This window comes from Haliotis rufescens, unplaced genomic scaffold (assembly GCF_023055435.1).
Source record: "Haliotis rufescens isolate VD_foot unplaced genomic scaffold, xgHalRufe1.0.p SCAF_3, whole genome shotgun sequence".
Classification (NCBI taxonomy): Eukaryota; Metazoa; Mollusca; class Gastropoda; order Lepetellida; family Haliotidae; genus Haliotis; species Haliotis rufescens.
In genome coordinates, this window is record NW_025964001.1 from 66,111,195 (window position 1) to 66,139,033 (window position 27,839).

At 39.8% G+C, this 27,839-nt stretch overlaps 1 protein-coding gene across 2 annotated transcripts; it reads right to left on the reverse strand.

Moving 5' to 3' along the window:
- Nucleotides 1-6,109: 6,109 nt before the first annotated feature.
- Nucleotides 6,110-26,430, reverse strand: LOC124151519 (plant intracellular Ras-group-related LRR protein 4-like). 2 transcript variants are annotated; one of them, XM_048403309.1, is made up of 13 exons: nt 26,371-26,430; nt 25,523-25,631; nt 24,324-24,574; nt 23,257-23,306; nt 22,041-22,196; nt 18,719-18,884; nt 17,338-17,407; nt 15,523-15,634; nt 15,163-15,217; nt 14,675-14,838; nt 11,663-11,784; nt 8,641-8,802; nt 6,110-7,250 (listed from the first exon to the last, which is right to left on the reverse strand). In XM_048403309.1, the coding sequence occupies exons 3-13, from the start codon at nt 24,549-24,551 to the stop codon at nt 7,087-7,089; spliced, it is 1,449 nt and encodes a 482-aa protein (XP_048259266.1). In that variant the 5' UTR covers nt 24,552-24,574; nt 25,523-25,631; nt 26,371-26,430; the 3' UTR covers nt 6,110-7,086. The 2 variants fall into 2 exon arrangements, with proteins under 2 accessions (XP_048259266.1, XP_048259267.1); XM_048403310.1 differs by lacking the exons at nt 6,110-7,250; nt 8,641-8,802; nt 11,663-11,784; ... (1 more) ...; nt 15,163-15,217; nt 15,523-15,634 and adding an exon at nt 16,070-16,878.
- Nucleotides 26,431-27,839: the final 1,409 nt, after the last annotated feature.

Sequence of the window (27,839 nt, forward strand, 5' to 3'; positions counted from 1 at the left end):
GTAACTCTGCACAGCAAATTGCAGCACCTTAGACCACAGGGCATCATTGCCCTTTAACAATAATCATGATACTTTGGTAGAGATTATGTTTCATTTCAACTATTATTTATTAAAAGGGTAGAATCTACATGTTTTAGCAATACGATTGTCAATCACACTGCAATATATATATATATACAGAAATATCGACAACGAAACCATACAAAGCAACAATTGAAAAGCAAGCAAACAAAAGTGGAATGAAAAACTGATAGCACTTGAAATATCTGTAAAATATATGCAAAATAAAAAAGACGTTGACATTGGCAAATTAGACCTGCACATTTGCCTCTCATTTCTCACAACACTGATCTGTTTTATATGATACCGTATTTGACATGATATGCACCCTGCTGTGATAAGCGCCCACATTGATATTTGCTAATATATTGGCTAGTGAACAATCCCAGTTAGCACCCCTTCCGATTGATCAATGTACACGACTCATTTATTCGTGTATAATACGCGATCCTGTGTTATGTGCACCCTTAATTATGGCCAATTAAATTCTGGAAAAAATATATCTGTCGTGTATGATATGCACATACTTTTCTTTTGTATCATTTCAGGCTGTCAGAATAAACCATGAAATTTACGATCTTTCAACTGTTTTTCTCTCACCAAAATAATATTCTAATAAGAGGCCCCTATTTCTAATTTTGAGAACGCCTCGGGCGCTTATTACATCAAATACGGTACATGCAGAAATCTCCATCACAGTTAAACACAAATAATGGGTGTTCCCTATGTTGAAAAAGAACATGTACATATATATATACATATGTGCCTAATCCAACCATGAAACCAGTAGCTTTCTGTCATTTCCTTGTAGCTTAAATAACATTCACATCTGTAACTCTTAACATTATGACACCATATTTTGCAAAAGTTTAGGACATTTATTATTAATTTTATTAATGTGTAATTTAGTAATTTGTGTGGAGTAGGAGTGTGGTATAGAGCCGTATGATAATAAGGGACTTGTGCAGTATGTGTGGCTTTTGTTTGGGATTACAATATCTCTCCTATTCATATTATATTGGAAACTATTTCAAGGATGCTTGCTGAATCTCTGTCCCAATTCTCATCAATTTAAAAAAAATATATAACAGTCTTGGTTCTCAGGCACTGCAGCATCATCATAAAGTCCGCTGCATGTTTTGTTTTTATTTCCATTTAAAAAAAAAAATCCTAACACTTAAAAACAATATAACACACAGTTACTTCTCTTTACATGCACATCTCGTGTTATGGTCATGGCAGCAATAGGAGTTTGTATGCTTGTTTATGTAGGGAGGCCCTTTCTCAGGTTGATGGTACACAACTGTTTATTTGGTTACATAATAGATTGAAAACACACAAAAAAAAAACCAAAAAAAACCACCGCCTGTCTGAACTATATTTTCAAAAGTCATTGCCTGAGAATGAATTCTTTTATTTTCTAAGCCTAATATAGTTATGAAAATTATTTAAGCCTCACTGAAAAATCAAAGAACGCTATTGGATTCATGGCTAGTTGAACAACTTTCGATACACGTGTGTGTCATCTCTATTGTAGCATTTAGACAAAACTGTCAATATGCTTGTATCCTTTCTAAAACAAAATAAGGATTATTCTAATTTGAGCAAATTCAAAAATTAATTGAAAGGGACATTAAACATGAATTGATTATTGGTACAGATAATTTATCATGTTTATTGACAAAAATCATAGGATCGGAGATCAAGAATTACTAAGATTGACTACAGAATTGTTATTTTGACTACATAATCATCACATAAGAATAAAGACTAGATAAACAATACTACTATTGTCCTAAAACTAATGTTGCTTTTTGTCAAACAATAATTCTCGAATTGACTATATAAGATCACATGTTGAAAAAGCACTAGAAAGGGAATGGTCTTGTGTAGGAATCAAAGGGAGGTCACTCATCAGACGGGTTCAGTTTAATGCCATATAAATGGACAGTCATTTAATATTTCACATATTAATACTTGCGTGATTTTGTGATTATAGATTATTTTAACATGAATAGACAAGTAAGCGAGTGAGAGTTCCTTTAAAATATATAATACACTCATGGTGGTTCATGCTTATTATGGGACCGCCTCCGTGGTCTAGTGGTAGAGCGTCGGCCCAGAGAGCGGAAGGTCCGGGGTTCGATCCCCGGCCGCGTCATACCAAAAGACGTTAAAGATGGTACTTGTTGTTACCCTGTCTGGCGCTTGGCATTAAGGGGCTAAAACAAGGACTGGTCGGCTCAGAGTCAGTATACTGTGTCTGAGTGGGGTATTCATGTTAAACTGCGGCATGGTATCTCAGTGTGCTAGCACTATAAATCGGCATCAGTCCTCATATACATGCAAAGCTACCGAGCAGATTTGAATTTAAATTTCCAGATCAATCACTGGCCAGCTTTCTTGCAGTGATGGTAGTTTGATTTGTTAATGATGCCCAAGTAAGAATTACTAAAAACAAGTTTTACATACTGTGACCAGGTTAGGTCTTGAACATGGGTTTGTGTGTACCAGACAAACACATAAACTACTGCACCAACCAACACCACTCTTCTCTGAAGAACACTTTTGTCAATTACAACATTTTATCAAATTATCTACAACTTCAAATATCAATCTGTTAATCTTGACTAGATTTGAATAATGCTGCATTATAACAGGCCTAACAGTCACGCAGATCCAGACAATCATCTTCCAATAGATCCTTATCTACTTCTGTGAGACTCATGCTTGAACTGCCTATATAAATCTGAAACCAACTGAAGTACATCCATCCTCAGTTATCCAGGGTATTTTATCTTCATTCTACTATCATAAGTACCCTGAGCCGTTAGTTAACTGTGACCATCTCCATCTCTCATGTCACTAACATGGCACAGAATCACACTTCCTTATGCATTTAAAATCAATCAAAGCGCTGAACAAGAGATCGTATAGATCGACATACAATATTGTGACACACAAGCAGAAGACTTTTATTACTCCTAGATCCGGGATGGATAGGTCTTCAGCAACCCATTCTTGTTGTAAGAGGCGACTAGGATCGGGTGGTCAGACTCGCTGACATGGTCGATGCATGTCATCATATTCCAATTGTGTGGACCGATGCTCATGATATCAATCACTGGATTGTCTGGTCCAGATTCGATTATTTACAGACCGCCGTTATATAGATGGAATATTGCTAAGTGCGGCATTAAACAACAAACAAACAAACAAACTTCAAGCTGGAAGGATATATTCCTGAGAATCCAGACGGGGAGGTGAATCCCTATGCTACCAAGCGTTTCCATAAGGGACGACACAATAGGTAAGACAAGTACTGGTGATACTTCCGCTTGTTGCAATCATGGAAGGAGTTAGAGAGTAAGTATGGTTTTACGTCGCTTTTAGCAATATTCCAGCAATGTCACGGTGGGGGGCACCAGAAATAGGCTTCGCACATTGTACCCATGTGGGGAATCGAACCAGGGTCTTTGGCTTAAACCACTAGGCTACCCCACCGTCCCGCAATCATGAAAGGAAAGAACAGAGTAATATGATTGGAGTTTTGTTTAGCGTCATGTCATTCAAAGCATACTCAAAACCTGTTACGACAAACGGGTCCAGGGTATATAGGCCTATTCCATAAAATAATACTCTGGATAAAGGAGGATGCTTACCATACAGCCATATTGTTTCTCATGCTCCATCTGTAAACCATGGAGCAAGTAAGGCAATGGCCGACATACGCTAACTCTAATTATGTTATTGATGTAATGACAATCTGTAACATATTCACTAAACTACATGTACTTGTATTGGTTTTGTAATAAGCTGCTAAATTCTTAGAATTTGTTATCTAAATGTCATCCCTTTTGAGAAAAACTCTTTATTTAAGACAAATATTGACTGTTATCATTCTATTTGTTCACAAGATGAAGCTAATGATAAGATGGAAATGAATCAATCCAAGTTGGACTCCAAGGGGACGTAACTCTAACTGATAAAATACACATAAAAGAGTGTATAGAAATCACAAAAATTATGCGATTGTATATGGAATTCTTACAAATATGGAGTTACAAATCATCACAGGGTTAATGCTAAATGACTAAATATTCACTTGACACGGATATGACAATTCTTATCACAAAGATCAAACACCATCCAAGTTTTACAGTCATCGCAAGATGTGTAGTATTCATATAGCATGGTGGTCTGCGTTGTCAGATCAAAGAAATCAGGTTATACACAATGCCACATCACACAGCTGACAGACACACGTCTCCAGACACACTGCAAACAAATGACCCTTGCATTAGCTGCCTGATCAAAGAAAGCTTTTCGGTATAGAGTCACAACAGCTCAGTCTGTTGTACTTAAGTACTAGGCCAGACCGATATATTTTCTTATCTTACAGATTTTCTTGGTCAAAAAGTTAAGGATGCAAAATTTAAATAAAAAATCTATAACAGCTGAAATAAAATTTAATTACTTTTTGTTTTACCTCAAATGCCATTTTTACGATAATCTGTTTTCACTTCTAAAAGATTTAGCATGTTCAGGCTTGTCTATGAGACATGGACATAAATTGTTTTGGCCGAATATAAAGTTCGTACAGTCCACACAACAGGTAATTTAATGCCCTGTACCCAATTTCCATAACAAACATGACATCAAAATATTATCTCAATTGTATGAAAAACACACAGCGCATCACAAGGAACACAGATGGAATGTTGGCTCCAAAACATCTTAAGAGTGGTGTTTGGACAATAATTGGTCAACCCTGACTGTAGCATCTTGTGGTCAGCAATTTGTGCATTGTGCATTGTGCATTGTGCTCGGATTGCTGGGCCGTCCGTGGCCAATTGTGTATACATGAACAGACTATTAATTAGACCCTGGAGACATGCCCTTTGATGTGTGTGAGGAAAGTCTGAAGTGATGCAAGTCTTAAGATGTTTACAATCTCATTAAAATCAGATCTTAGTACTCGCTATCGCTAAACAAAGATCTGAAGATATCCCATTAGGGGTCACGTCAGAACGACCTTTCATCCAACCAATCAAAGCATCGCTTACCAGATCGTGAAAATGACAGTAGGAATGTGTTTTCTAAACATGCAACCTCGAAACATTAACACGGGGTATTCCGAATGGCAGTGACTGCCCGTACGACTGATTCCGTCAAAATTATCGTCTATCTCTCGCTTCCGTGGGATAAACATCTGAACGGGGTTGGCGTTGCTCAGTACATAGGAAACACTGCCATACAATCTTAACCATATGTCAGACATTCCGGAATGTTCATTTGTTCAGTTTTCAAAATTTTAATCAAGAACTGTGTCAACATATTTTTCAAGCGTAGTCTGAAATGGAAGTCGCCAGGTTGAAACGAGTGCCGTAAAGCTCGAGAAAGCTGCTTTCTAATTGGCTGATGTCGACTTCTTGTCAGTCATTTCAGTGGTCGGTCTAAGTTTGCGAAAGGGCGTTATGTCGTGACCCATAATGGGATGTCCTCAGATTTTGTCTAGCGGCAGCGAGAACTTAGATTTGATTTTAATGAGATTGAAGACGTTTACCAATCTGGTGAAACCATGGACACAGATATGGTGCTGACAGAACAAGAAATATAATCACTGTCAATCTGGATTTGAACCCTTGATATGTAAAATAGAAATATATATACCAGCAAGTCATGGACAGTCTTCCCACCATTTCTTGTGTTCTTTTGAAGCTACACGTTTGTATGTTACTAAAGTGAGTATCTAGCATTTCTGTTATACGTCAGCATGTCAGCTTGACCGGGAGGAAGCCAAAAGTGATGCAGGTCTTAGACATTTACCACTCTGGTGAAACTCTCAAGCTAGGAAAAGGTGCTGACAAACCTAGAACTACCCGTGAAGATCCGGGGTAGAATAGGTCTTCAGCAACCCATGCTTGCTGTAATAGGCAACTATGCTTGTCGTAAGGCGACTAACAGGATCGGGTGGTCAGGCTCGCTGACTTGTTTGATGCTTGTCATCGTTCCCAATTGCGTGGATCGATGATCATGATATCAATCACTGGATTGTCTGGTCCAGACTCAATTATTTACAGACCGCCGTCGTATAGCTGGAATATTGCTGAGTGCGGCGTTAAACAACAAACCAACCAACCAACCAACAACAAACCTAGAAACATAAACAAGGTGAATCTTGGATTAGAACCCATGATCAAAGGTTTCTGGCACACCTAAGGGAAGTAACTCCGCACAGCGATTTACTGCACCTCAGACAACTGGGAACACACAACCTACATTACTTTGCTACAGTAAAGCATGTTCATTAAACATCTTTTTAAGAAATACCAACATATTTGTTATACCTTCAACTTTACAAAAGCCTAATGGTGCCACTTTGGTTCATTTTTTTTTAAATCAAAATTTCTTGTTATTTCGATTATTTTGTCAAAATTTCAATTTTTCTCTCGATATTTCAATTATTTTCCCGGAATTAGGAGTATTTTCTCATTACTTCGATTATTTCCTTGTTATTTAAAAAACTCGAAATTTGAGAAAAAAAATTAAGCAACTAGAAAAAACTCATAATTTCGATAATATAATTGAAATAATGATAACAATAATCAAAATTTTGTGTTTTTGAAATGAATTTGAAGTAATGAGAAAATTGAAATTACCAGAACATAATTGAAGTAACGAGAAAAAACTGGCAGCAACGAGAAAATAACAGAAAATATACAAAATAATAATAAATTGACGGAATCAGTCGTTCGGAAGCAGCTAAAAAAAATAACAGAAATTTTGACAAGACATAAAAATAAAAAAATTGAGTTTTTTTAAAATAAACTTGAAATTATGAAAAACTCGAAGTAATGAGAAAATAATTGAAATGTAGAAAACATAATCGAAATAACAAGCAAAAACTTCAAGAAAATAAACATATAATTGAAAAAACCCAGAAATTTCGATCTTAAATATATTTATATGTTACCAAAGTGGCTCCCTTAGGCTTTAAACAACATGGAATTGTAGCATTTTTTTTCACAAAAGAGGACATTTTGTGGACAGATGGGGAGCACATAGTGTTTCTTTGAGCGGCACCTTGGTGCGGTACTTCCCAATGACTCCCTGGCGTATGGCTGTGTGGTGGTACCGGAATACCGGCTGTTTGCAACGACTGCACTGCTTCCTGGCCTGGAGGAGATCTGCAACAGCAACCAGAAGCACAAGGCTCTGTAGCTCACCTGCATCTGTATTCCTTGCATCTACCCGAGGCAAGGAAGTTTACCTACTTTAAAAGTCCAGTTCCCACCATTGCTGAACTAGGCTGGAAATATGGAGTTATGATTTGGCTGGATTAACGGGTCTATGCATAGTCCAATCAAAATTGTGTTTGAAATCAACATCTGGTTCATAAACTGTCATGCAGATTTCGGATGATTGCAGGATTTGCAAAGCATGTGTACTGCCAACTCAGCGTCAACAGATATTTTCCAAATCTTTTCATGTTTTTAATCAAGGTGCTCACATAATTCGATGCACTTTGCGAAGTAAGACCAAATATTATCAAAATATAGACTTTGATTATCGATCAGATTGTCTTGACAGGATGCGGCCATTTTGTTTGAAGCAAATGCATGTGATATGAGAGGTGGAATTTGATTGGTCAATAGAAGGGACATAGAAGGAACACAAGTCGTAATAGTCATGGTGGCGCTACTATCGAGCCAAGAAATTTCAGTCTAGTTCGGCAAGGGTGGAAACTGGACTTTTACAGTCAGATAACTCCCTTGCCTCAGGAAGATGTATTACTTGCTGCATAAGGTTCAGTACAAACATGTTGTCACAAGCAGCTACATTTCAAATGTAAGACATAATATTGTAACATTGTTGCAATCTATTCTTATCATCCCAAACTGGCTCCAACAAGAGATATAGCTTGGGTGAGATCAGGCAATATCTATATTGTAAAGTCTGGAAGGTAATTTAAGGTACCGACGTTTACTACAATATCTGAAAAACTATTGGACCTACTCCAGTCAAAGTTGGTATGAGATTATTAAACAGTCATACATAACTGGATATTACATTTAAACACAATCGGTGCATGAATAAAAATTCTGTCTATTTAGCTATCACTATATTTCATCAACAACCAGACCTGTTTGTCACAGGTGGTACGAGCATTCATTGTAAGAGCCATCTGCATAATGCTACCCCTGCGTCACAGGGCCATATGACACAGTTGAACCAATCAACTCAACTCGAAAGGTTGCACGGGAATCACTCATTAATATTGAGTCACATTTTTGGCTAGGGGTCAAAAGTCACATTAATTTGGAGACGCATTAATTTCAAGATTTACAATAATGAAGTCTGGGCCTGGTAAACCAGTGACTGATAGCATGAGTAATCGGCCAGGTCACACAATGTAACAACCCAAATACCAATAGTTTGATGTCATTACAAGGATAGCAGGGAGTCCATTCTGCCTAACATCCCCCAGAAAATACATAAATAATAAAAGACATGAACCCTTATCTTTTAAAAAATTTTGGATCATGACACAAGGACGACCATTGATTGTCAGCTTACCTTGCAAGAAGTCAGGAAGAAGATGGCGGTGTCCTATTTTCTTTAATACTATCTGCCGGGCAACTATTTCAATGAGGGGAGGGAATGTTAAGACCTCTGTTGGTGTTGTTTCGTTAGATAAAATAACAGCAGTGTCCCTTGTGATCAGAGGGTTCCCTGAAACTAAAACACAGTGAATTCAGAAAAAGTTAACGAAGCAGGGAGCTAGTAAAACATGTTACAGTCCGTTTGACTCCAAATGAGAACGATTAATTGCAAAATAACTCGAAATCCAGAAAAGTGTATGAAACATCAATACGGTACTTGACCATGAATACCCTGTACCCAACAAAATCTGAATTTTGTTTATTTTAAGACCCATGACGGATGAAGTTCTTTAAGAAACTATCATGTAATTTTGTATAGAAATGAGTACATGACACGTAGGGGGACAAACCGTGGAAGGAACAGCGCAAGCACGGTCTGCACGTGCTACACAGTGACCGTGTTCATTCAATGACAAGATGCGCTACTCAGCAGATGTTAAACAGCTGATGTTGAATGTGTATGATTTCTTTAGAAGTGAAGCAGAAAGAGCAAAGCCCCTTTTTATGCAATTAATAAATTCTTGAAACGAGCTTCAAAAGCTCTTGGTATGTCCCCTCAGAAACTTAAAAATATTGTTAGTCGACGAGATACAAATAGTCAGGCCAAGGAGGTAGGGAACATGTCAAAACCACGCAAGGTTGATAAATTAGACAGTTTTCAGAGGGATCAAGTCAGACGTGCAATTGTTAAACTGCACTCGGAAAATAAGTACCTGTCCCTAAGAATTTTGAAGAAACACCTTGAAACTGACCATGATTTACGTGTTGCAAAGTACAAACTATGGCAGCTGTTGCAAAAAGATACAAAAAGATAACTGGAGAAAATAGGGCTGTGTTGTGTGAATGGTCTGACATTGTTCGTCTCCGAAATCATTACCTTCGTACCATCAAGCAGAAACGTGAAGAAGGATATGAGCCCGTCTTCTTAGAAGAGACAAGGGTAAATGCGTCACACATAGCCAGCAGTCAGTGGGTACCCAGTGGTGACTGTAAGGAGTCTGGTAGAAAGTTACCAATGGGAAAGGGTGAAAGACTCATAGTTCTCCATGCTGGTTCTGCTAGTCAGGGTTTTCTCCCAGACTGTGACCTTGTCTTTAGAGCCAAGGCCAAAGACAACAGGGACTACCACACAGAAATAAACGGCAATGTATTTCTGGAGTGGGTGAAAGATAAATTAGTCCCTGCTTTGCCTACCAAGTCTCTCATTGTCATGGACAATGCACCGTATCATAGTATGCAGGATCCAGAAAGCAAGACTCCAACCTCTAATAACCGTAAAGGAGACATGGTTACTTGGCTGCAACGGAGGAACATTACCTTTCCTTCTCGAGCGACGAAACCACAGCTCTATGAAATCATCAAAACTATGAAACCTGACCCCGTGTATAAAGTTGACAGTTACATCAAGGGTCAGGCTCACGCTGTCTTACGACTGCCACCTTATCACTGCGACCTGAATCCAATCGAGTTGGTATGGGGCATCGTCAAGGGTGACGTTGGACGATCAAACACAACGTTCAAATTACGAGACGTTGAACAACTCGTAAAGGAATCCCTTGGTCGGGTAACAGTAGAAACATGGAGGCGTTGTGTGGCCACAGTCGTTGACAAGATAGAGCCACGTTATTGGTCACGAGATGGACTACGGCCAGCAACAGTCCAACCTATAATAGTGGCAGTCGGTTCAGGCACCAGCAGTTCCGACGACGAGATCTATGGCATGAGCGAGTCAGATTGTGACTGAAATTATCATGAGACGGCCCCTCTAATGCTCTGTCATTTCCCCTACCACAGAACGTGCAGTGCATGCGTGCTTGCGCTGTGCCTTCCACGGTTTGTCCCCCCTACGTGTCATGTACACATTTCTATACAAAATTACATGATAGTTTCTTAAAGAACTTCATCCGTCATGGGTCTTAAAATAAACAAAATTCAGATTTTGTTGGGTACAGGGTATTCATGGTCAAGTACCGTATTGATGTTTCATACACTTTTCTGGATTTCGAGTTATTTTGCAATTCATCGTTCTCATTTGGAGTCAAACGGACTGTAGTTCTGAAGATGCTATCAGTAAGGTCACTTACATTCATTATCACGAACAAAACGATAATATTTGACAATACAGTAGAACATGGATATAACGAACTACAAAGGACCGGAGAAATCAGTTCGTTATATACGTTGTTCGTTATATACGTTTTCGCTTGGAAACGTCCGCCATCTTGGCTAAACTAACACAATACACATACACGTTTATACACGTTTCCTCCCGCATCTACCGGTGATTCAGTTAAAAAGTACCCAATGATACAACTTCAAAACATTTTGATGCAATGGTCGGAAGAAATTGTATCTGAAATTATTATTTTATCAGAATAATATATTCCAATATCACCAAAATTAATGTAAACAATATTGAATGAAATTTGTTTGTTTAACATACTAGATTAGTCCAATTACATGGACAGGTCTGATTAACATTATACAAATTTAACAAGGTTGAATCGGCACCAGTGATTGTGTTGATCGCCACAATTGTGTTGATTCGCTTCTGACTGCGTACAGTCAATTGTCAGTGGCACTCGACACTGAGTGAGATTTCTCAGTTCGCTATACACGTCACTAATTAGTGGTAGATGGGCTTGTCGATGATCAGATATCAGTTGGCTATATCCGTTTGTTCGCTGTAGAGAGTTTGTTATGTACATAAATTTTATATGATAATATATAGGAGATAAATTGGGGATTTTGTAACAGTTTGTTGTATCCGTTTGTTCGCTCTATCCCTGGGCCCTGTTCCACAAAGCGATCTTAGCGCTCCGATTGTCGTAAGTCAGTGTTAAAGAATGGGAGTTACGATCGACTTAGCGCTAAGACCACTTTGTGGAACAGGGCCCTGGTCGTTATAGCCGTGTTCTACTATAGATCCTTTTTACCTTCAAACATTTTGATTGCCATGTTTTCCATTGCAGCTGGGAAAGATGAAAGCCCGTTGTCTGTCACATACAACTCCTGCAGCTGCTGCAGCTGTGACAGCTGGTAAGGGAGGTAACTCAATCTGAAATATTCTGCCATTATTGAACCATTATCCACAGCACATGATTATGGAAGCTCATCATTGATTGATTGGTTTGTTGTTTTACGCCGCACTCAGCAATATTCCAGCTATATGACAGCGGTCTGTAAATAATCCAGTTTGGACCAGACAATCCAGTGATTGATATCACGAGCATTGATCAACGTATTTGGGATTGATGACATGCATCAACCAAGTCAGCGAGCCTGACCACCCGATCCCGTTAGTCGCCTTTTACGACAAGCATAGTCACCTTTTACGGCAAGCATGGGTTGCTGAAGACCTATTCTATCCCGGAATCTTCACTGGTCTGGAAGCTCATCAACCACATCAACCACAATGCTTTAGAGGATGTGAGATAAAGATAATCATCAAATTAATGGTGCTAGATTTGATTTCCAGTTTTCAACTATTTTCCTTTACAACTGGGTTCTAATTAATGTCGACAAGCAAAATCAAATTATGACATCAGTTCGTTATAAGCGTGATCGTTATAAACATATTTTGATGTACAATAACTTCCTACATATTATATGCCTCACAGGGAGTCTGGTTAACAAATGGTCTTCAGGAAACCATGCTGGTCATAAGTGAGTTAATGGATTTGGTGGTTGGACTACATGGTTGATGGATCTTTGCTCATAATATCAATCACTGAACTGTCTGGTCCAGACTTATGTAAGAGCCACAGTCACATAGCTGGAATATTGTTGAATGCTGGGTAAAACAACAAGCAGACACACCACGAAAACACAACCACACAAAGACACACACATAAACACAACCACACAGACACACACATAAACACAACCACACAGACACAACCACACAGACACAACAACACAGACACACACATAAACACAACCACACAGACACAACCACACAGACACACACATAAACACAACCACACACAGATGCACACAGACAACCACACACAGATGCACACAGACAACCACACACAGATGCACACAGACAACCACACACAGATGCACACAGACACACACATAAACACAACCACACACAGATGCACACAGACAACCACACACACACAACCACACAGACACACACATAAACACAACCACACACAGATGCACACAGACAACCACACACACACAACCACACAGACACACACATAAACACAACCACACACAGATGCACACAGACAACCACACAGACGCACACATAAACACAACCACACACAGATGCACACATAAACACAACCACACACAGACACACACATAAACACAACCATACACAGATGCACATTGACAACCACACACAGATGCACACAGACAACCACACACAGATGCACACATACAACCACACACAGATGCACACAGACAACCACACACAGATGCACACATACAACCACACACAGATGCACACATAAACACAACCACACACAGATGCACACAGACAACCACACACAGATGCACACAGACAACCACACACAGATGCACACAGACAACCACACACAGATGCACACAGACAACCACACACAGATGCACACAGACAACCACACACACACAACCACACAGACACACACATAAACACAACCACACACAGATGCACACAGACAACCACACACACACAACCACACAGACACACACACACAACCACACAGATGCACACATAAACACAACCACACACAGATGCACACATACAACCACACACACACAACCACACAGACACACACATAAACACAACCACACACAGATGCACACAGACAACCACACACAGATGCACACAGACAACCACACACAGATGCACACAGACAACCACACACAGATGCACACAGACAACCACACACAGATGCACACAGACAACCACACACACACAACCACACAGACACACACATAAACACAACCACACACAGATGCACACATAAACACAACCACACACAGACACACACATAAACACAACCACACACAGATGCACACAGACAACCACACACAGATGCACACAGACAACCACACACAGATGCACACAGACAACCACACACAGATGCACACATACAACCACACACAGATGCACACATACAACCACACACAGATGCACACAGACAACCACACACAGATGCACACATACAACCACACACAGATGCACACATACAACCACACACAGATGCACACATACAACCACACACAGATGCACACATAAACACAACCACACACAGATGCACACAGACAACCACACACAGATGCACACAGACAACCACACACAGATGCACACAGACAACCACACACAGATGCACACAGACAACCACACACAGATGCACACATACAACCACACACACACAACCACACAGACACACACATAAACACAACCACACACAGATGCACACAGACAACCACACACACACAACCACACAGACACACACACACAACCACACAGATGCACACATAAACACAACCACACACAGATGCACACATACAACCACACACACACAACCACACAGACACACACATAAACACAACCACACAGATGCACACATAAACACAACCACACACAGATGCACACATACAACCACACACACACAACCACACAGACACACACATAAACACAACCACACACAGATGCACACAGACAACCACACACACACAACCACACAGATGCTCACAACCACACAGAGATGCACAAACACACACGCAAACATACACATACACAGACAAACACATAACCACACACACAAACACACACACAAACACACACAGATGCACAAACACACACACACACAACACACCAATGCACACACGCAAAAAGATGCACACACAGACACACACAAACACAAACACACACACACACAGATTAACACACACACACAGATGAACACACACACACACATTGTTGTGTGACTGAGGGGCCTGTGTACCTGTTGTGGCACAGCTTGAGTTTACACAGCGACATGCACCTCCCTAGGGTGGGCGGCAGGCACGACAAATCACAGTTCTCTACGTCCAGCTGTTGGAGACAGATCAGCTGACCAATACTGCTCGGTAGACCAGTCGCCATCTTGTTATGGTGGACAGACAGCACCTGTAATTATGAAATGGGATACACATTTGTCTCGCTCTTGATGAAATGAAATTCAGAGATGTATCAGAAGTATTCTAGTCAGTAACGTAAATACAAACGGTACACCTCAGTATCCTTAGTAATGCCCTGTGACACATTAAAGGAATATATATATATATGTCTTTCCCTGATTCTTGTCTAAAAGAAGACGCCTAAACAATACTCACGCTCTTGGCGATTTAAACAGATATCACTGCTAACAATGTGTGGATGTGGCTGTACAGTAAGTCTGTTTAGAACAAGACTCATCTCTAGCTGTTTCTCAGATAAACAGAGTTTTCTTACCTTTAGATTAAAAAGTTTTCCTATTGCACTTGGTAAAGATGTGAGACAGTTGAATCTGTAACACGATGGATCATTATAACAGGACAGAAAAATAAAAATGAATTACACCAAATACCTGTAGGGAAAAACATACATAAGAATAAACACCTCCTTTTTGAGGGGATAAAAATGTTATCCTTTTGCTTCAAGTAAAGTCTCTATTTTAGCAAGACGTCAAACTGTCAAAATATCAGTGTGAATTACATTTTGAGAAAAAAGGGTATCTGACATGATTTTTCCCCATTATTTGTATTCTTCTCGTTACAGGTGAGACAGGTGTGAGATGTGTGACAGGTGTGAGAGGTGTGACAGGTGTCTCACCCTGCGTAGAGCTCCTCCAGGAGCAAGAGATGACTGATGCCAGGGGATAAACTCGTCAGCTGGTTGTGCTCCACGTTCAGGTGTTTGAGACTAGGCAGGTGTAGCAGAGCATCTGACAACATACAGGTAACATGTAGCAGAACATCTGACAAAATACAGGTGACATGTAGCAGAACATCTGACAACATACAGGTAACACATGTAGCAGAGCATCTGACAACATACAGGTAACACATGTAGCAGAGCATCTGACAACATACAGGTGACATGTAGCAGAACATCTGACAACATACAGGTGACATGTAGCAGAACATCTGACAACATACAGGTAACACATGTAGCAGAGCATCTGACAACATACAGGTAACATGTAGCAGAGCATCTGACAACATACAGGTAACATGTAGCAGAGCATCTGACAACATACAGGTAACATTTAGCAGAGCATCTGACAACATACAGGTAACACATGAATCAGAGCATCTGACAACATACAGGTAACATGTAGCAGAGCATCTGACAACATACAGGTAACATGTAGCAGAGCATCTGAAAACAAACAGGTAACATGTAGCAGAGCATCTGACAACATACAGGTAACATGTAGCAGAGCATCTGACAACATACAGGTAACACATGTAGCAGAGCATCTGACAACATACAGGTAACATGTAGCAGAGCATCTGACAACATACAGGTAACATGTAGCAGAGCATCTGACAACATACAGGTAACATGTAGCAGAGCATCTGACAACATACAGGTAACACATGTAGCAGAGCATCTGACAACATACAGGTAACATTTAGCAGAGCATCTGACAACATACAGGTAACACATGAATCAGAGCATCTGACAACATACAGGTAACACATGCAGCAGAGCATCTGACAACATACAGGTAACATGTAGCAGAGCATCTGACAACATACAGGTAACATGTAGCAGAGCATCTGACAACATACAGGTAACATGTAGCAGAGCATCTGACAACATACAGGTAACACATGTAGCAGAGCATCTGACAACATACAGGTAACACATGTAGCAGAGCATCTGACAACAAACAGGTAACATGTAGCAGAGCATCTGACAACATACAGGTAACATGTAGCAGAGCATCTGACAACATACAGGTAACACATGTAGCAGAGCATCTGACAACATACAGGTAAAATGTAGCAGAGCATCTGACAACAAACAGGTAACATGTAGCAGAGCATCTGACAACATACAGGTAACATGTAGCAGGCATCTGACAACATACAGGTAACACATGTAGCAGAGCATCTGACAACATACAGGTAACATGTAGCAGAGCATCTGACAACATACAGGTAACATGTAGCAGAGCATCTGACAACATACAGGTAACACATGTAGCAGAGCATCCGACAAAATACAGGTGACATGTAGCAGAACATCTGACAACATACAGGTAACACATGCAGCAGAGCATCTGACAACATACAGGTAACACATGTAGCAGAGTATCTGACAAATCAATAGCAAATGAAAGAAGTAAAACATGTGAAAGTTTTAACAAGTTTTATGAGCAGATAAAAAAACAGGTCTTTACTCATCAAGTGACAAGAATAATGTGGTGATCTGTGACGTCACTTCCCCTGGTTATGTTGGAGCTTTGTGATAGGGTTCGCCTCTCAGCTAGTTGGAACAACATCTTCAAGCAAGATCTTCACACAGCTCTTTTCTCGGTCAAGAACAAGCAGTAATATGCATTAAGGAGTAATGCAGGATAAGTTAAAAATATGGACTATCTGCAGATAACAGTGGGCGAGATGACCCAGATTATACCTGGAATGTCGGCCAGCTGGTTGTGTCGCAGGTTGAGCTCCGTCAGCTGATGTAGACTCCCTAATGTGGACTGTAAACAAAATCAGCATCATCAGCAATTGTTATATGGTAGTGTATTGCTTAACGATGATTGTATCCGCGTTACATTGTTTCTGTTGGGATACGGTAGACGCACATTACATTGCGTTTGGACAGTGATCAGTCATCAGGAAGTTACTATATTTAGATGCTAGTGTGGTTTGTAAACTTTCAGTCCCGTATACCGCGGACAGTGATAGTCTGTTACCGACATTTCTGTAATGTTCTATGTTGTGAGTGCACTATGTGGAACTTTCCAGTCGCTGGTTAGACTATATAAGGAGACAAGTGCTTGTTTACAGATCTCTCATGCATTTCATCACATCAAAACCAGCTTTCATGTGAGGATCGCTCATCATCCCTGATTTCCTGCCTATCCTATCCTATCCTGGAAGCTTGACAACTGGGTGAATATATAATATTATTACAGACTTTTGCTATGATCACTGTATTTTTGTATTTGATACTGACCACTTCCATCATATTATATACTCTCAGTGAATATTGTACTACCACTCTATTGTGTACTGCCATTGTAAGTACTGTGCAGTAATTTGTATTGATTTGTAAACATAGTGAATTTTGCAAATACATTTGTTGATTATATACTATTTGTTGGTTGTTCGTTGGTTTCATACTCAGTTCTTTTACATACAGATTTCTGGGTTAACATATTGTTTCAATTTGGGAATCAACACGTAACAAAATATCCAAGACAGAAAACTTTGATGATGAACTGATATTATCCATAACTTTGGCATACTTGGTAGATTCAATTTAGAAATACATATATTGAAACTCAGTTCATGTTTATGAAAAAAAGTTGAAATTACAGAAGATATCCTGAGACATGTGGACTAAACTGTGTACCGGTAGTCTTTCTCAGAAATAGTTCAAAGTTTAAAATGCACCATGAACGTTCAAGATTATTGTACATACATAGCTATGTGCATGAATGTGTGTGTATGTGTTAGAACAAATTCAGGCAAATGCTGGTCATATAGAGCCAGCCCACTGAGATTCCAGACTGGAGTTCAATGGATATTGGATGCCCCACTCAGACACAGTATACTGACTCTGAGCCGACGAGTCCTTGTTTTGTCCCATCAATGCCGAGCGCCAGGCAGGGTAACAACAAGTACCATCTTTCAAAGTCTTGTGATATGACACGCCTAGGAATCGAACCACCGTCCTTTCGCCCTCTAGGCATGCACTCTACCCACTTGACCACGGAGTAATTATTATAAGCACATGAGACAATATAAGACAATAAGTAAAATAGAAGAAAGAATTCATAACAAACTGGAATGTGAGTGAGCTGATTGCCGTTGAGCTGTAGTTCTCGGAGACCCTGTAGACAACCGATATCTGGAGGAAGCTGCGTCAGACTGTTGCAGGACAGGTTGAGATAGGTCAGCTGGGCGCCTACAAACCCAAGTCGCTCAGGGACACTGCTCATACAACTGTTGCTGGAACAAAACATGGTACAACTTAACCACATGCCAGGCAATGACGTAATCATGACTGAAGAGTTACCTCCCCTACCTCACACTCAAGTCTGTTTATCACCTAAACCACCTAGCAGTATCCTTTGCCTAATAACTGTGTCTCCTGTACTTTCTCAAGATGACCAAAAAACAGAAAAAAATCCCCCAAATCTGGCCTTCTTAATGTGCTCAAAAGTTAAGGGAGGTAATTATCTACACAACTGAAATGATCTCCCCTTTGACCATCAGGATCAAGCTCCTCACAGCGATAGAATGTTCGCGGAGCTCTCTATACTATCGCTGCCACCTGTCAAAACTCCCCACTGTGATCGGTGGCCACAACCATTTTTGGAGTTGAACTCGCAACCGAATACCGTTATATTTACAAACAAGTGATGACTGCCGTGACGCCAAATACTCTTACCCAAACTTAATTATTTTCTTTGTTTGTCAATTTGTATTTGTATTCCATTCTAACTGTGATGTAATTGTTTAGTAAGAATGTAACAGGAAAGTTGAGTTATTTTCCGTTCATCTGCAATCTCAAACCAATCTGATTACACAAACAAAAAAGCAAATTCATCTGGAAAATATGGCCAGTCGTAAACCTTTTCAAAATTAACAATGATGGCATTCCCAAAGAAATAAACAAAAGTATAAACGTTACAGCATTTGGGGTAAGAGGGCAAATTTCAAGATTGCAACGAAGATGTCACACGCTGGGAAGGAGCTTGCATCAGGGTAAGAGAAAGGTTTAGTAACACAGTCTACAAAGCAACCACACATGCATTAATGAGCAGGTGTATAGATCAGTTAGCCCTTGTAGCTTCATCCACACACAATTCAACGTTTTTATCGTCATTTTTAATCCTTAAAATGTCTGAATGGGCATATATTGTTTCACACACAGTGAGCAATATTCCAGCTGTATGATAGACCCCAGCAAAACGGCCAACTCTGCAACAATCTATGCACACACCACCCACTGCAAACACCCAGTCCTTGGTTTCGTCAATTCCTATGAGAAGCATGGTGACCTCTCCCCCAGAATCTCCACAAGGGGGAAGATAGGGCTGGGATGGGTAACTCAGGTACTGAGGTCGGGTGGGTCCTGAGTAGGACCCGGGTACCCACAGGAATACCCGGAACCGTGGTTAGTCACGTGATATATTTTTTAATGACAAAACTCGCTATAGCTCAGTGGTTACACTACAAGTCGCTAATGTTTGCATTTCTTTTTGGCGATGCACACACATTCCGTTTGACTTGTATTTGTTTGAGTAAAGTAAAGCTTCAGTCAACTTCAGTGTATGCATGATCTGATCGGTTGATACATGTATCTCAATAGTTTTTCCCAGGGATGTGGTAAAACTATTACCAATCAGACTTTTTGTTCCCAACTCTTAAGACCTACAGTGGGTACCCAGGTAGGGTCGGGCAATAGGGGTTCAGGTACCTGGGTAGTAAATTTGGACTCGTCCCAGCCCTGAAGGAAGAGAAACTTGTGTTATGTACTGCTGAAGCATTGATCAGCTAGTGTATAAACAAGAGCAACTAAAGTACTCATGGACGAGTGCAACTAGGCTGTTTGACCACCTGTTCCTAATATCTGTTCTGACAAGCATTAAGTAATGCTGCATACTATTGAATGGATCATACAGACTTTCACTCACAAAATTTATGGCATTTTAAGGTCTTTTCAATGCTATTGTGACATTCTAAAATGGAAATGACTGACTTCAAGAGATTCAGTGTAAGCGCCCAGGGCACTCTCAAAATTAGAAATAGGGGGCTCTTATTAGAATAAAATTTTGGTGAAAAAAACAGAGTTGAAAGATCGTAAATTTCATGGTTTATGCTGACAGCCTGAAATGATACAAAAGAAAAGTCTGTGCGTATTATACACGACAGATATATTTTTCCAGAATTTAATTGGCCATAATTAAGGGTGCTAGTAACACACGAGTGCGTATTATACACGAATAAATAGGTCTTGTGTACATTGATCATTGGCGCTTATTGGGATTTTTCACTAGACAATATGTAAGCAAATATTGCCGTTGTTGCTAATTAGAGCGGGGCGCTTATTACGTCGAATACGGTAAGTGTTAGATGTCTGTCCTGTATAGTCAGACATCTCAATGCTACAAGGGATGATCAGTCAATGTATGTTTTTCTATGTGTCTGTCAGAGTCATATCAGTTTCAGTAACCATGGTAAATTAACTAATACTAGTGAGTGAGTGAGTGAGTGAGTTGGGTTTAACGCCACTTTTAACAGTATTCCAGTTATATCACAGCGTGTCAGCTTAATGTGGGAGGAAAGCCCGAAGTGATGCAGGTCTCAGACATTTACCACTTCGGTAAAACCCACGAGCATGGGTATGGTGCTGACAAACCTAGAAACATAATTGGGGCGAACGGGGGATTTGAATCATAGGTTTCTGGCTTGCCCAAGGGACGCAACTCTGCACAGGGAATTGCGGTGCCTTAGATAACTGGGCCACCCGTGCCCCCAACTGTAATACTAGACATGCTCGACAGAATGTGAAAGCTTTCAAAACATTTTAAAGTTTTCAAAATAATTACACATGTCAAATAATTTTATGCCTTCAGATAATCCTTGGGGCTAATTCCAAGACTTTTCAAGGCATTTTTGTCTTCATTCCCGGCCTTTTATAGTCCTGTGTGAACCTTGTACAAAATGTATTGACAATTCTAGATACTTCGCTAAAATATCAATGTGCCGACTGTATGACTGTACGAGATAGTACCCTTTTTGAGTTATGTCATAATGGGCTGACGTCATGACGCTGTTGAAATTACCTAGTGTATCCTTGGTAACATCGTTCTTTCATTACTGTCATTACAAGATGGTGCATCCAAATCGGTGAAATAGTTCCTTTAAACTTGTCAGATATTTGAATATTATTACCTGGGAAGAAATATGGCAAGATGATGTCAACCATCTCTTCAGCTACAGCCTTATCCCAAACATATTCAAACAACAGTGTTTGTGCCACAGCAGACTGAATATTGTCCGAGGCCGGCGTTGTTTCCTTTCCTTGTCTCTCAGGACAAAGGAATGAGCAATTCTTGAAAAGTTTCACTGTATTGACAAATAAATGTACAATGATACCTGAGATCGATTCCTTTGGGGCCAGTGATCCGGAGTCCCATGACGACGGAGTCTGACACAACCAGGGACTGATGGACGCGACACTGTCGTCGCCCCAGGCAACATCCCGAACACATCCCATAGCGACACTTCTGGTTCGACATCAGACGACCACATCTGACACAACCAAAACAATTGAGAGAGTGAGTGAGCTGGTTATTTCTTTTGAACAGTATGACGCTTAATAAATGATGCGTCTCCTTAATTTGCAATGAAAAACAGGTTTTCGTAAGGCTTAAAAAAATACATATGAATTGGTTCATTAGAGATACAAAGTCTTTGGTCTTATCAATTCCTATGAAAATTCTTTTCAGTTATGATATTGGCAATGACATGAATGATTTTTTAATTTAAGTCACCCATTGTAAATTTGCAAACGGAAACACAAGCACACAAGCTCTTATTGCTGCCATGACCATAACACAAGTAGCGCAGTAAAGCAGTGTGCATGTAAATGGGATTATCATCCCAAACAGGATGAGATCAAGCGATATCTACACTGTAGATATCGCTGAAATGAAATAACATCACAATGCTTTGCAGACCATTGTGACATCACTGGTTACCATGACGTCACAATCAAATGACATCACTAATGGCTCTGCAACTGAAGCTGTTAGCAGTACTTTTTACACTGAAGACACTGCTAATTACTGTCTACAAATTGAAAAAGTTGGAAGAATGATGTTGGATGATAAATAGAATCTCACCCGAGTGTCTTTTGACATCAAATATATCAACACTCGTTGATAAAAGTGGCAAAAATCCTTGGCAAGCCTCGGAATTTTTCCACTTTTATCAACTCGCGTTGATATATTTGATATCAAAAGACCATGAAGACACTCGGGTGAGATTCTCTATGTAACTGCACTCTATCTTTGATCATATTTTTTTAAAGAATTGTAGCAGGGTCTTAGAATCCACAATGAAAGAATGTCGTGGTGCTACAAGCAACAGATGATCTGTCATGAAATGGACCTTCCTTGACCTGTTTGATATATATACACTGTACATTTAACTTTTTAACTCTATGACCCTTGGCTGTTTATCTGGGACTTAAATTGGTGACAGACTGAATTAAAATAGGTTGCAAAAGGACTCTCAATACACACCAGGTTTCACAGTGAGCCCCAAATCATAGCAGCAGACATCGTTAAAATCTTAGTGTACGTCTTACCTGATACACAGAACATCCAGACTAGTACTCATTAGTGATCTCTGCGTCATCTGAAACAGGATGTAAGATGTTAACAAGCATGAAATACTCATATCCCCCGCCAATACCCCCATTTTCAGTCAAGTCAAAGTTGTTGCCATGGAAACTCGAAATAATTTTTTCAAAAATCCCAAACTATCAAAAGGCACCATTTCACCACTAGACCTATCTATGTGCCAAGTTTGGTTAAGATATCGCTCATAGTGGTCCAAAAACAAAACATGACGGACAGCACCCATTCCTATATTCCCCTTCCACTTCGAGGCAGGGGATAATATCCTCGAACCAAAGAAGACACGGGATGTTCATTCAATAACTAGAATCTAAACAACAAACCACAGTCCATTAAGTCGCCCCCTACAAGGATAGGTTGCTAGGGATCAATCTTTACCCCACAGAGCTGACAAAATGATTTTCCTCAATTCTAGATGTGACCCAATCTCATTAAAATCAGATCTTAGTTCTCGCTACCGCTGAACAAAGAACTGAGGACATCCCATTACGGGTCAAGTCAGACAGACCTTGCGTGAACTTTGACCGACCAATGGAATGACCAATCAGAAGGCAGCTTTCTCGTGCTTTACAGCACTAATTTCAAATTGGCGACTTTGCTTCGAAACATATTTTGACAAATTCCGATTAAAAATTTGAAACCTGAACAAAAAAACATTCTGGAATGGCTAATAGATGGTGTAGATTGTAAGGAATCAGTCGTTAAACCCGTAACTATCATTCGGACCCATTAGTCATGTGATATATACTTATCTTGAATTCCATATTTACACTACAAGTCACTGCTGTTCGCATTTCTTTCTGACTATGCACACATTCCTTCTGACTTTCATAGTTTAAATAAAGATATAACTTCAGTCAACTTCAGTGTATGCATGACCAGATGGTTTTATACGTGTATCTAAATATATTTTGGGGTAGGGTAATAGGGGGTTGGGTACCCGAGTTGTAAATTTGGTTTCGTCCCAGCCCTAATATGTTGGTCTCCGATATTAAAGACCGTATGATCTCAATACCTGGGTTAAGCCGTGCAGGGGAGCTAACTCTGTGGGTGTGGTGGCCGACTTGGGGTCGCCGTGTCCAGGGGGGTCATGGATGAGTGTGACGACATGGATGATGGCCCACAGGATTGAACAGCACAGGGAACCTGTGATTGCCATGGCGATGGTGGTTGTTTGGACGTCATTGCTGAAGAAGATAAGGTCATAGGCGAACCTGGCCAGATATTGTCCCCAGCCCGACATTTCTGCCTTCGCCTACACGGGATCTGAAACAAAACAACAGAATCAGTTTTGTAATTTTATCACATTGTTAAAATTTCCCCAATAATCATATCTGATAGTTTCACAACTGTTGTCATACATGTGTTGCAAGGCGTGAAGTCATCCCACCGATTCCATCCTTACTGTATCAGCTTGCTGACGGGGTTAACCTGTTTGGTCATGTGGACAAGGTGTCCAACCTTGGATCACAAGGTTAATGGTTTGAATCCCGCTACACTGGCGCCCAACCTGGGGCTGAGCAGTTTCATATTAAATGTGAGCAAAATAAGTCTCAGTACCCTGCTATGTGCCCGGGACGTGCCTTTTGTTGACAGGGGGAGTATGTAGCAGGGTGTGAAGTCATCCTACAGATGACATCCTTACCTTGTCAGCTTGCTGACGGGGTTAACCTCTTTGACAATGTGGACAAGATGTCAGACCTCGGATCAGAAGGTTAATGGTTTGAATCCCATTACGGGACTCGGAAATGTTAACATTTGTAACAATCGCAGGATTAACATCATAAAAACATCAAATGTTATTAAGTTTGATGGACCAGGGTCCTGTTCCACAAAGCGATCGTAGTGCTACGACAGTCGTAAGTCTATGTTAAAGTATAGGAGTTACGACCGTCTTAGAGCTACGACCGCTTTGTGGAACGGGGCCCAGATATCAGGATATACACAATGATGTAAGTTTTCCACAATTCTCTTTGTCTATTTCTTAGATTGATTGTGATGATCAACATGATCATGATAATCAAACAAGACCAAAGCGTATTTCTAAACCTGATTAAACATTTTGATTAAGCTAGTTTTATGGTGCGTTTTACACAATATTTCAGCAATATCATGGCAGGAGAAATAGGCTTCACACATTGTTGCCATGTAGGGTTAATCATGATGACTACAATGGATTTGTGTTATTTCAAATTTTTCCCAAGTCTTTCTCACCTGAGAGTGAAGTATATGTACGCCTACCAATACGAAGGATCACAACATCCATTTCAAGCTCTCCTTAAGACACAGTAGCTGCCTTGCACATTGTCCGTGTAGTCCGTACCTGAAATATACATGCCATAAATGTTATAATTAATTTAACTGTTAAATAAACATGAGTACACCTCAAAAACTGTTCCAAAACTGTTGCTTGGGTCTGGGGCGTATTTATGACAAAATGCAACAGATAACTGATGATTTAATATCTTGAAGATCTGCAAAGGAATTTGCGTTGCAATTTTATAAAAAAAATTTTTTATTGCAATACATTTACTATGTTTACTTCAATTTACTGTCATGTCAATTTACTTTTCAGTTGATATATCGATACGATAATTCCCAATCTATGACACTTCTTATCTAAATACCAACTGCCCATTCTATAACAAATGGTGAGACCATTTATTCTCCTGTAGTGTAAGTTTTGAATTATAATTTTCCAGGCTTATGATCTAATGTTATTCTTTGACATGTGGGCCGTTGTTTAACATTTTAGAAAAACAAATACGCTATTTTTTATGAGTGTTTATGAGTGCTGTTATTGAAAGGGCGTCCATCTTCACCACTCCTTTCTATTAACAGTAATTACCAACTTGAGTCGTGAATACTGTTTTAGAGGCTGGAGTGACGACATCACGCTGACCAAGACTAGCCCAGTGCATTGTGTGTTCATTTGGCCTAAAAATTCGTTAATCACGTGAAATCAACACATGATAAACTTGTTGCGGTCACCAGAAAAGCTATACAGAGACATATCAGCAATATACGTGTGCAAATTGTATCCTCTATGCAGTTAATATTACCAGATCGTAGAGTTTCATATACACAGCTGGCCCTAACTTGTTTACTTCCCTGATTAGCAAATGCCCGTTGGTTTATGGTTGTCGCAAATGTCAACAAATATTTTGAACCATAATGCTTTGTGTAATTAATATTTCGATCATTTCCACTGTATCCAACTTACACAATTCACACAAACTGCTCTGAAAAAGTTAAATTCATACTGTATTTACTTTTACGACATACCTAAACACACATCGGTTGCGTAAAGCCAATGATCGGCCCCAGGGCATTGGACTTTTGGCCGCGTTCACAGGCGCAAAGACTCCAACACATTAAGAGAAGCTTTTTGATCATTGGTCAGTTCGTCAAGACGAGGAACACATTGTAATGTCATGCAGGAAACACTAAGAAGAAAATATTCTCGTAAAATACTCTCTCCTCCAGAAAAATACTTTTAAAAACCTAAATTATACAGAAAAAGGATATTATTTTCAAACAATCTATCTCAAGTTTGGTCATATTTGAGGAACTTCCTGCCAACAGTTTTCAAATTTAATCAATATTTTCTCCTTTATGTTCTATTTCCAACACAAATGCACAACCACGTCACATAATTGTTTTAAGTGAACAGAGTTTCGAGGGGTATCAAGCAAGAAATAATTGTCTTATTTCAAGTTAATTCGCACCGTCCTCACACATCAGTGCCCACACAAACGCTTGTTCACCCTCTTCGATTACAACGACATTTAGGTTTTCAAGCTTGCCACAAGTCAGTAATGTAAATCAAATACGTAACATTTTGACATTTTTGTGTGAGAGACTGTGAAAGGTACCTTAATTTACACATCGAATTTGGGAGTTGAGTGGTGGTGGATGTATATATAATAAGAGACGACTAACGGGATCAGGTCACTCGTTGACTTGTTGGATGCATGTCATCGTATCCCATTTGCGTGGATCGATGCTCATGATGTTAATCACTGGATTGTCTGGTCCAGACACGATTAATTACAGACCGCCGTCATGTAGCTGGAATATTGCTGAGTACGGCGTTAAACAACAAACAAACAAAAACATTCTTAACAACTTGAACAATGGAGCGTTGCAGACTCCCCATTAACAGTATACGCATAGACGTACAGTACCTAAGACTGATTGTGATACCCGTGTACAGAGACACTTTATCATCCCAGTGTGCAACACACACCCCCCCACACACATTGATCCAATGAAATTGCATCACAATGCTTTGCTGACCATTGTGACGTCACAATCAAATGACACCACTAATGGCTCTGCTACTGAAGCTGTTAGCAGTACTTTTTACACTAAGACACTGCTTATTACTGTCTACAAACTGAAAAAATTGGAAGAACGATGTTGGATGATAAATGAAATCTCAACCTCGTGTCTTTTGAAATCAAATATATCAACACTCGTTGTTAATAGGGGAAAAACTCCTCGGCAAGCCTCTTAGTTTTACCACTTT